Source organism: Tinamus guttatus, unplaced genomic scaffold (assembly GCF_059628265.1).
Source record: "Tinamus guttatus ecotype Peru unplaced genomic scaffold, ASM5962826v1 Tinamus_guttatus_pri_ptg000710l, whole genome shotgun sequence".
In the NCBI taxonomy this organism is placed as follows: domain Eukaryota; kingdom Metazoa; phylum Chordata; class Aves; order Tinamiformes; family Tinamidae; genus Tinamus; species Tinamus guttatus.
The window spans coordinates 107,186-120,258 of NW_028289244.1; the positions used below are offsets into that span (position 1 = coordinate 107,186).

At 47.9% G+C, this 13,073-nt stretch overlaps 2 protein-coding genes across 2 annotated transcripts in view; one reads left to right on the forward strand and one right to left on the reverse strand.

Annotated features, from left to right (window-relative positions):
* The first annotated feature begins 376 nt into the window (after positions 1–376).
* PLAC8L1 (PLAC8 like 1) lies at positions 377–4,296 on the forward strand. Its single transcript, XM_010214630.2, has 3 exons — positions 377–531; positions 3,035–3,171; positions 4,041–4,296. Exons 1-3 carry the CDS (start codon positions 393–395, stop codon positions 4,206–4,208), a joined length of 444 nt encoding a protein of 147 aa, XP_010212932.2. The 5' UTR covers positions 377–392; the 3' UTR covers positions 4,209–4,296.
* Positions 4,297–12,431: 8,135 nt separating this feature from the next.
* The window catches only part of SH3RF2 (SH3 domain containing ring finger 2), a 39,628-nt gene continuing 38,986 nt past the window's right edge, over positions 12,432–13,073 (reverse strand). Inside the window, exon 9 of the mRNA XM_088536966.1 lies at positions 12,432–12,722. Within this exon, the coding sequence (XP_088393092.1) occupies positions 12,432–12,722 (291 nt within the window). The remainder of the gene's footprint in view (positions 12,723–13,073) is intronic.

A 13,073-nucleotide genomic window follows, 5' to 3' on the forward strand; every position in this document is an offset into this window, starting at 1 on the left:
TGCTCTGTTTCTAGGATGAGTGTTTCCTTGTCTGAGATCCAGTCGCCTTTCATTCTTTCCTTGGTAACACCTGAGGATGGGACTTCCTTCCTCTCTGGAGTAAAGTAAGGAGCAAAGTCAGGTGTCTGTTCCTTGACTGACACTATAAACCTGCTATAAGATATATCTAAATAAAAACCACATAGCTGGTACAGCTGGTGTATGTTTTTCTCTGTGTTTTCAAGGATCACTACTAATATTGGTCAGTTTCTGAACTATTTATGGGGGAGTTGTAAAAATTCACCCTGTTGCAGGGCTGTGGGCAGTGATGTGGTTACTGTCAAAGGAGCAGTGAAGGTATCCTCAGCATGAAGGCGTCCAGAAAAATAAATTAACGTTTATTTTTCTTCCCAATGTGCAGGAAGAAGCCTGGAGAGCCTGTGACAACCCAGCCGGGCAGCAGGGCTGGCATGTCTGCTATCACAACAGTGATGTGGACCGGCGGAGCCTGGAGCACCGGCCTTTTCGATGTCTGCAGCGACAAGAAAGTTTGTAAGAGTTTGCGCGACTCTTCTGGTCTTCCTTGAAAGCATCTTTTGTTTCTGAAGCAAAAAAATGCTGAGATGGTAACAAATTCAGACCAAAACAGGATGTAGGTTAGTTAGGACTCTAGGGGCTGAAGATCAGGCGCTCTGTTGTGAGGTGAGCAGTGCGATGGGGGTGCCAGAGATGCACCCTCTCTGTGGGAGAGGCTCCCTTTGTGCTGCTTCCCCTCCTTGGCTGTCCGCAGCGCTGGGCGCGGGAAGCAGCAGCCCCTGCCCTTCCCGCCGGCAGGGCTCGTGGGCAGTTCTTGCCGCCGCGTTGCCCAGCTGTCCCCGTGGTTGCTGGTGGCCCCAGGGACACGGGAGCATTGGGTGGCCCCAGATCTCCCACAGAGCCCTAGGGGTGTTGGCCTCACTCGTGGCCCTTGGCGGGCTTGTCCCTCGGGGGTTCTGCCTTCTCCTTGCACTCTCTGTGCCCAGAGATCTTCCTGCCAGCCCTGGCCCAGGGCAGCGCTCCCTGCTCAGAGCAGCCCGTGGAGCGGCCAGCGGCTGCGCTACCCAGGGACTGAGATCCTGCACTGCGGGATGGAGGGAATTCAATATCCTCCTTCTGATCTCTAATAGGGAACCGTTAGAGTAATTTCTGATCCATTAAATGGGAGATATGTGACTAGCAACAGAATTTTCTTTTGATATTTTATCTCTTAAATAACAAATTGGATTTTTGTGCCCTCTTTCCCCCAGGCTTTATTTTGGGTGGAGGAACTCACATCATGTTCTTCCAGGTTTCTTTTATCTGTCTGTAATCATATGTTAAGAGGAGAAAAACATTGTTCTTAATTTGCATGACAGATATGAGTTGGATTCAAAGGCACAGAGCACTGCAATATTGCTTTCTGCTTTCTGACAGTAATTTTGTCCTTTATTTTGACACCACTTTAAAAGTTGGACTAATTATCTGATATAGAAAGATCTATGATGTTTGGCCAGATATGCGGCAGTAGGTGTTTGTGGCTGTTTACATGGCTCCTAAGTGCCCTCTTGTTTCAGGATTAAACAGTTTGGGTCAGAATAGTGAGCTATTGCCCCCAGTGCTGTTCTATTTTATTGCGTGTAGGGTCTAGCTGAGCACTGGATGCACACAAGAAGCGACACCCTGGGGGGCAGCAGTTTGTTTTACACTTTCAGCAACTGCCAAGGTTCTGTAGGATGGAAGGCAAAGACAGGTTTCTGCCCAATTTTCCAGCTAGTGGATTATTTTAATTCCAGTTTTTCACTGGATCGATTGGACCTAAAAATAATGCACTGCAAATACTTGTTGCTTAAAACTGCAAGCACATCTCTGACCTCCAGCCCTCTGCTCTGTGCAGCACCAGGAGTGTCGTCTCCACTGTGTTTCACTTCTCATCACAAGTTAGGTGGGAGGGTTGAGGCACTCTCATTTTCGAGCCTTTGGCATTTTCAAAATAACAAATCACTGGAATAATGGAGGAATTTCATTAAAAAGGGACTCACAGATGAGGTTAACAGGAAGCATTATTTAAACAGTATCCTGTTTAAAGTACTGTCGGTATTATCATGAAACAGACTTAAACAGTGTGATTTCATAGTGAAGGTCCTGGAGCATCAGCTCTGCTGAGGCTGTTTTCCCAGATGAATTTATTCCTGAACTGCAAACCAAGGTGATTTAAATGAATTGCAACAGACTGATAGCAAAACATTACTGAATGTGCCCTAGGCAGAAACAGTGCAAGATAAAGCCAACATACCCAAACGGGACTCAGCATCACCTTATTAGATGCTGTGAGGATGATGCATTTTACCCTTTGCTCCTCTGTCTTTCCTAGAAAGATGCTTCCTAGATTGTGAAGTCTGTTTGCACTAGCACTGGGGACACAGCTAGAAAAGCTTCATCCAGATAAGAGCACCATTTCCCCAGGTAGTGGAGATGGTCCCCGGAACCTGTTGTGTGAGGGGACTAAACCAGGTGTTGGATATAGAATTGGTCATGAATAAGAGAATTTTTTTAGAATTCAAGCAAGGTTTTGAGGTGAGGAATAATATGAGATGGAGGGAGATATACATGGCTGTCACTATTTAAAACAAAAAAGTTTGGTTTATACCACATATCGTTTGACTACAGTAAATTCAGGATTGAAGGTCCTATTCTCAGGTAGACGACTGTTACCGAGAACTGTTTATTCGTTTATTTGAAGGCAGCAGAGTTCAAAAACCTTGTTAGTTAGAACTGACTTACAGTGCCAGTTGTCAGGGGCACCCTCCAAATGTTCCAGATCTTCCTATCTGAAGAGCAAGGGAGAGGGAAGAGGAAACAGAGCCCAGGGTACTGGTAGGATGAATAAAGCTGGTGAAAAACAACCCTACTCCCTGCTGTAAACGTGTAGGGCTGTTGATAGCCCATCGGGAGTTGTGTCAGGTTCTGGGTGCAGTGATGCGGCGGCCGCGCGCTGCGGAAGGGGCTCCTCACCGGCCTGTCCCTGTGCTTGCTGCAGGTGTCTGTGGCACTCTGTGCGTCCCGTGCCTGGAGTGCAGCGTGGCCCGGCGCGCCGGCGAGTGCTTGTGCTTCCCCCTGCTCCCGGGGGCCTCCTTGGCGCTCAGAGTAGGGGCCAGAGAGAGGCACAAGATACAGGTAAGTCTGTGTGGAGGACTCCTCTTTTAAGCGGGTTTCACCCTGCGTGCGTGACCATGGAGGTGCCCTGTCCCCAGGACCCTGCTGCTGTAGCTGTGTGTGGAGGCAGAGCCGGACGCGTTCGCGCTCCGGAGCGGCGCCAACAACCACCGTGTCGATGATGCACATGTGAGAGGTTCATCTGGGACTCGGTCCTGGAGAAGATGGATTCCACCCACTGCCCCCTACGCACTGTTCACACAGGCTTCTGCAGGATCCTACAGCCAAATTCCATTTTGATCTGAAAATCTGTTCTGTTACCTTGATGCATTTTTAAAGCAGAACTAATGCATTAAGTCTCTAGAATTGCCCTTTTCCTTGCACTGAGGGAGAAGGAGCGTTTTTTTTTTATAATAGAATTCCAACTCCAAGCAACTACTCATGTTTTTAAAGTGCTTTGTGAGAGCAGGATTGTATGTTTGTCTGTGTAGCTGCTGTAGAATTACATAGCCCAGAGCTGATGCTATAAAATATACATTATTGTGTAATCAGGGTGGCAGGGAGCAAAGAAACCTTCACATGGTGCTGGAAACCTCCCTTGTATGCAGTACTGAGGATCCTGAGAGCTCCCTGTCCCCAGCGATGTTTGTGAGTGTCCAGTGCAGCCTTCTCTGGTTTGAGAGTGTCATAGGCAAATGCTCTAGGAGCATGGGCTGAAGCAATTGTCACTTGAACCTGAGTCAGTCCAGGGTCATTTGCTGAATTAGGTCTGGACCTGGCCATGGCTTCTCTGCTCTTGGGACTGATCATAGTAAGGAATGCACGATGAAGTGGAAAAGGTGATTCATGATCATTCCACTTGTATAGATCTGTATTAATTCTTATTCCAGGGGACCATTTACGAAGACTGGATAGCAGTTTACTGCTGCTGGCCTTTTGCTGTCTGTCAAGTGGCCCGAGAGCTGAAGAGGAGGGCTGTGACCCAGATCTGTGAAGTAAATGCCATTCCTGTAGCTGAAGACGTCCTAGTTAGAAAAATCCCCAGCAAGGGAGCCTGAGTCATGATTCCTTCTTTCCATCCACTCTTCCTCCCTCGCCACCCACAATGCAAAATGCCTTTTAAAAATAAAATGCACGAGTACCTCATAGCAGCCTTTCTGCTGCTGCTTGTTGTATTCTGTATTTTGCGCTCTGGTATATTGCCTACTGAGCTGCTTTAGGCAGACTAGCAATAAAGCTGTTTACTGCTGCAGCAGTGGCTTGGAAGTGTGAACCTGAGTTGCTTTTTCTGCCTAGACCTGTGACCTGAAAATGCTGTGCAGAACCCTGTAACCGATGGGAACAGCAGTGACCAAGTCACTCTGCACCTCAAGACATTTTATAGCACTAAGACAAAGTAAAGGGGTAGTAACACAGTGCAGTGGTGAGAGGTGAGGCTGGAAGCAGGACCCAAGCTCTCTTGCCTGCCTTTCCCTTTCTTGCACATTGCCTGAGACGAACTGGGGCCCCATTTAACATAGGACTAATTTGAATTTCTCTTTTTATCCAGAGATTTCGAAACCCCTAAAACTTGGTGCTAGGTGTTACTACATTTAATTGTGGGAGATGAAGAACATCAGTGATTGAAAATAGTATCTGTAGATCAGTTCTGAGCATTCCAAATCAGCAGGCACTTGGCTAGGGAAGCAGGGCCGAGCTCCTTGGTCCTGCCTTTGCCACCGTACAACCTCCCTATCTGCTTGGGATATTCTGGGCTGGCAAGTGGCAAAACAAGTGTGGGATATGAAAGGGGAAATAAGAATTCCTGTCTCATGCAAAAGCAGTTTTAATGTCAGCACAGTAGTGTTTACAGGACGGAGTAACACACACGTGTGGCCCTGAGGACCTGCTGCCCCTGTGCCGAGCGCTGCGGGAGGAGCTGCCGGCGCCGAGCTCCGAGCGCGTCTCCGAGCCCGGACACGGTGCTGCAGCCTGGACGAGTGACCTCCGACAGCTTAAACGGGAAACCTCTGCTTTTCAGTTACGCGAATACAAAATATCTCTATTAATAACAAAACTTTTTTTGTTTGTTTATTAAGTTTTTTCTTCTCCCTAGTAGCATGTTAAATTGGAAAAAAAAAAAAGTTTTTAGAAAACAAGGTTCACATCATGGAAAAATATTAAGCGTAACCAACTTGTATTTTTGAGCAATAAACCAAATGCATATATTTTTCTACCCATCACCCAATAAGGGAAGATTATATATTCTACTGTTTCTAAACGTATACACAAAAATAGTCTTTTTTTTCCTTTTATAAAACATATTTGTAACATTTCATACATTTCATAGTAATGTTTTCTGGGTGTAATGTAGAAAGAAGGTGACAAAATCTACTGGTCTATTATGCAGGTGATTGAAGGTGATCACCTCCTTAGTGATTCCTGCTGCCTATAAAGTATATTTAAGCTGGAACTTTGGTGTGAAGGTATTTTATCTGCTTTTAATAAAAGTTGTCACCAGTGTGGCCATAGTGGTTTCCAAACTCTGTAACTTTCTGTTTGAAGCAGGTGGAGTTACAGAAGGGGATCAGTTTATGCACCCTTGCCCTGAAGCTTCTTGGTAAGTCCTTATCTCATCTCTTGGGTTTCTGCTTGCTGATTTTTCCAAGTATTTTGAAATGTTACTTTAAAAACAGTTCTGATATTAAGACTTAATGCAAAACAATTGAAAAAGTTAAGAAATCTAGACTATTAATACTTTAAAATACGTAGTTATATAAATTAATTGTAGTAACTCTATTGGGCAGTGGATAAACATTCTAAAAATCTTTATATATATACACATATGAGCTCAGTCATTTTGGGGCCATTCTGGTATGTCCAACTTAAATATTTGGGGGTCAAATTTTTGTTCCCTCTAGGGGAATATGTGAAACTTCTCATTCCCAGAACTTGGTACAGAAGAAGGGAAGGGGAGATGCAATGATGTCTTTTTTTTTCTCCCATCTTTCAGGACTATTGTAGCTTGGAGAAGTTCTGCAGTGGCATCTGCAGTTTGCAGTGACTTCCCTATGGCTGCTTCCCTAATGAAAGAGCTGGAGGGAGGAAAGGGGTGAGTGATGGCTCTTCAAAAGACCATTTATTCTCTCGGAATTTTCTCTTTTAAGCTAATTGGTGTTTTGTGAATTTAGGTGAGATGTTTGGTGTTTTGCTTTGGTAGCTTGTGCAAAATTGATCAGGATCAAGCCAGGAAATAAAAGACTTCGAAGTAAGTGCTCATTAAAACACTTAGTGACTAGGAATATATCATGGATTAGAAGCCTAAATGCACCACAGCCTAATTGCTTTTCCTCATGTTAATTTTTAAAAGGGCCTTTCTGCTTTAGGGCAAAGCCCTTGGAGCAGGAGAGGAGACCTGTACTGCGGGTTGCTTGGTCAGGATGTGCAATGGACTGATCTGTCCAAGGCTGTCTAATATCTGCTAATGATGGAACAAATTAGGCAAAAAGAAGCCAAGTGTGAGCTTCCTCCTGCTTTTCAGGATATCAACAAAGGACATTTCCAATTTGTTCTGAACAGCCCTGGAAACCACTGGGCTTCCTTTTAAATCCTGTTGCTTTAAGAACAAAGCCCTCCCTGTCCCAGGCCGTGGCCGCTCTTCTGTCCAGCTTGGGCACGGTCTCCTTTGCGTCTCTCTTCCTGCGTGTGGCTCCTGTGCTGGCTACAAGCTCCCAAGGGGAGAACAGGGATGCGAGGAGGCAGCGGGAGGTGGTACCTGCTGCCACGTGCTGCAGCCTTTCACTGCCCCGTGGGCATTGCTTTCAAGTCCCAAGTTCTTGCTGCCATGCGACATACGAAACCAAAGAAAAAGGGATCTTAACTTTCATTTTACAAAAAGAGGACGCCCTTGTGCATGGGGGGGTGGGGGAAACCTCTTGAAAATACAATTCCCAAAAGGTCAGCAACTGGAAGGCAAAGATCACGAGCCGGTAGGGCTTGTTTCACTCTTACCAAGCTGTCCGTGGAGGTCCCCGTGGTGTTGAGCGTTTCACACAGCAGAGCTGTGACCCTGGCCCGCGTCCTGCTGCAGCCGTGCAGCAAGTTGCTGGCAGCAGCCATCGTTTGAGATGTGATCCTCCCAAATGCTCCCCCTGTCCCCATGTCCTCTCACAGCACTCGTGCCTTCTCACCGAGGAGGGACTGGCCCCTTCTCATCCCAGAGCAGATCCTGGTGCTGAGGGACACCCCGGCGGTCCCCAGGCCCCCAGTTCCTGCGCTCTCACAAGAACCACTTGCCAGCAGTCAAAAAGCCAGGTCCTATCTGAAGTAGCTTGCAGAATTGTCTTCTGAGAGATAAAATTACGGTTATTTGTATACGTTGGATATTTGAATGTATTGAATATTGCTTCTCCCATGGCAGAGGGTTGGGCCATTTGGGGCCCAAACTGCCCAGTTGTTGAATGGATTGTGGGGCAGCTCTGATTCTCCCTCTGGGTCTGAGATCCGTTGCTTCTGGCTAGGGTACAGATGCATTCTTTGCAAGAGGTGTGGAAGGAATTTGTTAAATATGTTTCATTTTCATACCTCTGCCTTGTTTGTTCGCAGTTAATCAGGAAACATGGCTGCAATACAAGCTCATGGGGGTAGGTTGGTTACTGCAGAATTTCCAGGTTCCTACAGGGATAGGCAGGCAATTAAAGGAGTGCTGATGAATGATCCGATTTGGGCTCCAATTCATTAACTAATCATAAAAAATGAGCAGATGGAAAAGATGACCTCATCAGGAACAGAGCGGGTTCATTAACGGTCCCTGTGTCCCCGTGCACTACTCCATTCGCTCTTCCCGGGCTCTGTTCCGCTGCTCCACAGGCAAACGAGATGCAGGAGATGGCTGGAGCCTCTGTGATCACCTCTCGCACACAGCTCAGAAGGCAGAGAACAATCTATTTTCATTACACAGATACACTGCGCTGTGCTACTTCTGCAGTTGTAGTTTATCTCTCCTAATGCATCTTTGCGCTCTGTACTTCATGTAGTGATTTGTGTCTAAGCCAGAAGACTGCAGACGTGGCAATTCAGCAAGCAGGGCCAGAGTGGTCCCTCCAGACCCCAAGTCTGTACAGAGCTGTGGAGATGACATGTTCCTGGGGAGGACATGGATCATCTCATCCATGGGGAACCTTTCTGGATAACTCAGGAATGACAGAATAGGCTCATGATACTGATGTCTAACCTCTCTTCTCTAGGGAAATTTTGATTAAAATAGTCTGGGGGATAAAAAGAGAGGAGGGTAGCTTAAAAATATAGAGAAATAGAACAGAAACCCTTGAAGAGCTTGCCCACCTCTGTGTAAAGCTACCAGCCTCCTTTCAAAATGTGATGCGTCCCCTTTTCCCCGCTACCCGTTAAAACAGGGAGGAGGAAGAAAAGAGGAAGAGAGATGATGGGATGCGAACAGCCGGGCTGAGCGCGGCTCCGGCCAGGGCTGCTCCTGGAAGTTGTGGAGCAGGAAGGATGCGCCAACAGCATTACTTTGGCTCGGCAAGAGCTCCCTGCACAGGTGTCCTGTTTGCAGAAGAAAGGTGAGTTAGAGCCATTGCTCTGGAGTAGGGTCCCTTTTGTCTGGTGCAATTAGACAACTGTTCTGCCCCGAAGCTGGTCTGTTTTCCCAGGCACGATTGATGTCACTACCTGGACAAGAGCTGCTTCTCTGGCATTCCCCACGCAGAGCACCTAGCCATCCCCAGGTAGCTCCTACAAGCAGGTCTCCTTCAGCTGGGATTTTGGGGTGAGAGTTCTGAATTCTGCCCCTTCTCCTTGGTCCTTGGGATTGCCAGGTGAGCAGGGGCCCGAGGTTAGTAATTGGCTAACTGCTTTGCCTAGGGGACTGTGATATTAACCAAGTGGGCAGGTGTCTTTGCCCAGCCCAAGGAGGGACTGGGCAAAGCGAACCAGCTGCTCACCAGGTCTGCTGCTTTAAAGTGTATCCTGTTTAGAGTTATGTCTTTCTCTCTATTTTTGGTATATTTAGGGCACTTATCACCATAGCATCAAAGCACCAAAATACTCTGTGAAAGAAGCTGATTGAGAGATTTTTCCCAAAATAGCTTCTTGCTATTTTACCAAAGTACCAATTTGGCTGTCAGCATTTCTCTGTCATCGCTCATGACCGAGCATGTGTGCATATGTGTGAGTTCTTCTGCCTCCTGATCAACCCAATGCTGCTGCTCATAGTCATAATGCAGTCGGCGATACCCAGAATGGACCCGTGTTGCTTCTTCGTGTCTTTGTCAGTTCTTCAGGGTCATGTCATGGGCTGCACAGTACTGCGAGTTCCCCTCTGTGCATGGGTGCACAAAACCTTATTGATGTTCATCCTGATGTAAGAGGATCAGGGGGTTGTTTCACTTCATGAAAAGCAATACTCAAAACTCAAAATATTATGAGCTGGATCTGGCAAATGTGAGCCCACATGTGTAGAAGGACTTCATGGCTTAGGAAGCCTCGGGGCACTCTAAGCACCTTTAGGTGGTCTTGGTGTCTGTTGAGGCTCAGTGTGTGCGGCAGGAGAAGCTGCAGAAGGCGCTGCCATGCGTCTGCTCTCGCTGGGGTGGGCATGAGAGCCAGAGCAGGGGTTAGCTCTTCAGATTGCTTTCTGGGTGCTTCATTTTGCAGCCCCAGACTGAAATGCAAAGTCTTCCTCCTCGCCTTGCCTGGCGTGCCTGCTGTGCGTGGGAAACCAGCCTCTCTCGCACGTCATATTCACAAGGTGACTTCACTTCAACATATGTTTCAGGCTAAGCCCCGGTAAATTACAGTGCGTTGTTTCCTTCTGTCCCTCCTCCTTAACCAGCCATTTACATGCAGCTTGCTCCCAATCCCTGCCGAGCTTCCCGGGAGCCGGCGCTGCTGAGCCCCGCTCCGTGCTGCGGCGACGCGCTCCTTGGGTCCTGCTGCGGCGGGTGCAGGGCCTGGCCAGGCCTAGTGCCACTGTCAGGGTTTTGTCAGAGCTGCGGCAGCGCTCCCTGCTCCTGCTGCCCTCAGGGAGGGCTGCTGGGCTCCTGGGGAGCTGGCCTGCTCGGAGCTGCCTGCTCCCGAGCTGGGGACACGCGGGAAGCGGCATCAGCCGCAGTCTGCGCGGGAAGTCGGTCGGTCTGGCCAATACAAACGTTCTCCACATGCACTAGCCCATCTCTACATTCAACTCTGCTTCGTGTTTTCTCTTGCACACTCTTCTTTACCACTTCTGTGCACACCGCTGGTTCCCACATGTAGTTTCAGCGCCCCATGCCGCTGTCTTCAGCGTGTCCTGGGGAGGCCGCTGCTGCAATCCATCCGCTGGCTCCTCAGCAGGCTCCAGTGGGGCCACACCAGCAATCTCCGCTTTTGTTAGCGTGCAATCAATAACCCTCTGGGGCCGGACACGAGTGGGCACCCTTGCCTTTGCCTCTGAACTAACGCTCTGAGTTGCAAAATGAGCTCATCCTGGAAATCTGAATGTGGTCCTGGTTGTAGTGCTGGTTTATGAGACTTCAGGCTTAAGGGAAGAAGAGGAATCTTTAGTGAAGAACAGGCATTTTTTTTCTGAGATGTTTGGTTGTCCTTGGAGTGCCATTGCTGAGAACCATGTTTATCCTTTTATTTGCAGCTTGCACCATCTTCATAGCTGGGCAAAATGCACATTTTTAAGCTCACAGAATTTTTCTTTAGTAGTTTAAGTAGCGACAGGTAGCTCAACACGGAGAAAATACTTGTTTTTCCACTTATTTTTGTGCTATTGAAAATCCCTTTTTTGGGGTCAGGCAGAAGCCAGCTTCACCAAAAGAAAAATAGTCTGAAAGGGTAAATGAATTAGTGCTGTAGGCTGGCAGAGGTCTTTATCCATTCAGTTTTCTTCATTCCAAAAGCAAACTCCTTCTCTGAGGCTGTGCCAGTGCCTCAGTTTCCACTGACCAGTGGAGTAAATTGCATGGGTTTTGTGTGCCATTAACCATGGTTGTTGTTTCCTGGCAGTCCTGGAAGAAGCTCAGCCACCGCTGTTAGGAGATCTTATGTTTGCTTGTTGGAGCTAGAATGGGAATTGGTGGTCTCTAAACCAGCAATAAAAATGAAATGTGAAAAACAAAACCTGTTGTGCACCAGTTTGCTAAATAGCTGTCACAGCTGGATAGCTGGGTACAGCTGTCCAATTCTGCTTATTTTTCAGTGGTTTCATGGGATAATGTCTGAAACAGAAGTCAAATGAAAGCTAGAGTCGGTGCTGCTGCTACACAGGCATGGTGAATGCTGCTTTCTATTATTGAGAAAATGTTTCATGCATCTTAATATAGACTCAGACCCATAAATTCCATTTAGGATATTGCTTTTGGAAATATCTAAATGGGTGGGTGGTGGAAAAAGGAAGCACTGAGGTGAAGTGATGGACTGCTAGGAAGTAGATGTCAGGTCATTAGAGGAAACCAACAAAGAGAGATCTAATACACCCATCTGCAAAGTCTAAATGACACATCCCTTTCTTCTCCAAATCACCTTTGGAAAACTATATTCACCTTTGGAAACTATATTCTAAGTTAAAACTCTTGTAGTAAATGCAAGCAAGCGAACCAATGAAGGAAAAAAAAAAAAAAAAAAAAAAGAGAGGAAAAAACCACCTTAACAAAAATATCTGGAGAGAAAACCCCTCAAAAGGGAACTTGAGCATTAAGCCAGGAACTAACTGGTTTTGATTTATGGTTTCTTTATCCTGCAGAATAGGTAATCATGCAGGAAGTTAATGTGCCAGTGTTTTGATCTCAGTGAGCTTTCCCGTAGTAGCCAGGAGCTCAAGGCAAGTTTAACTACTTCAGATACCTGCCCACTTTCTTCCCTGTCCCACTCCTCCTCTGATTATCTTACAAGCAGCCTTATATGGCACCAAATACCTATTTTGTGGATGCCAACCTCATCCTTCTGTTTGGGTTTGAAGTAAAAGGGATGGCAAAGGGTTTTTTCTAGCATCACCCAGCATGGCATGGGCTTTTGGATGCATTGGCAGGTTGTGAAGGTGCAGCGTGAAGTGTATCTCAGAACTAGGACTCGCCTATATAGTGCAGATATTGTCCCACCCTGCGATCCTGGGGGCTCCCCCAGTCCTCTAGAGCTGAACCGTGCAGATCCGCAGCGTGTCGGGCAGTGTGGTGCGTGGGGGGGTGTCTGCTCTCAGCCAGGGAGAGGTCGGTGGCGCGGGTGACAGGCTGGTGTGGAGCCCGAGGGATGCTCACCCCTCGCAACAAGGGGGAGAAGCGAGAGGGGGCATTAACCTGTCAGTTTGCAGAAATGCTGCTGTAGCTCTTTTTCAGAGGGAAGGTCAGCTGTCCTGCCTGGCTGGAAAGGTCCAGCGATGACGCCCTGGGGTGGGACGCGCTCCGCTGGTGCACGGGGCTGGAGCTGGGCCGGGCCGAGCAGAGCAGCGTTGTGTCGGTACCCACCGGGGCGGCGTCCGCCGGCAGCACGGCGGCTCCCGGCTCCGAGCGCGGCAGGCGCGGCGAGGGCTGCAGGCTGTGCCGCTTGGGCGCTGGCGGGCTCTGGTTCTGGAACCTCACCGTCTTCACTTGCTGCAACGAGAACGGGACGCGGTAACGCGGGGAAAACAGAAGCGCCCTTCGTTGTCGCTTGAGCTGCTCTACAGAAGCAGGATGTTTTCCTTCTCAGAGAGAAAGATGGTTTGGTACCGGGGACAGAGGATGTCTACGGAGCAGCTGTGTCTCCATCTACCTAACCTAACGTGCAGTGCAGGACACACAAAACACCAGGAAATTGCACACCTTTGTGTAGCAGCATAATCAATATATGACAGCAAGCTATTACAAAGACTTATGAAAGCCAGTCTGAGCAGTGCTGAAATTTGTGCAAGAAACTGGACTAAAGGAGGCAGTGTGGCCTCTCTCCTGCCATGCCCTTCACTG

Excerpts from the sequence above, each read along its gene's own strand:
- PLAC8L1 (XM_010214630.2), top strand. The coding sequence starts at position 393 with ATGTGCAGGAAGAAGCCTGGAGAGCCTGTGACAACCCAGCCGGGCAGC. Across the intron at positions 532-3,034 it reads CTGCAGCGACAAGAAAGTTT|GTGTCTGTGGCACTCTGTGC; the intron begins GTAAGAGTTTGC and ends TGCTTGCTGCAG. Across the intron at positions 3,172-4,040 it reads GAGAGAGGCACAAGATACAG|GGGACCATTTACGAAGACTG; the intron begins GTAAGTCTGTGT and ends TTCTTATTCCAG.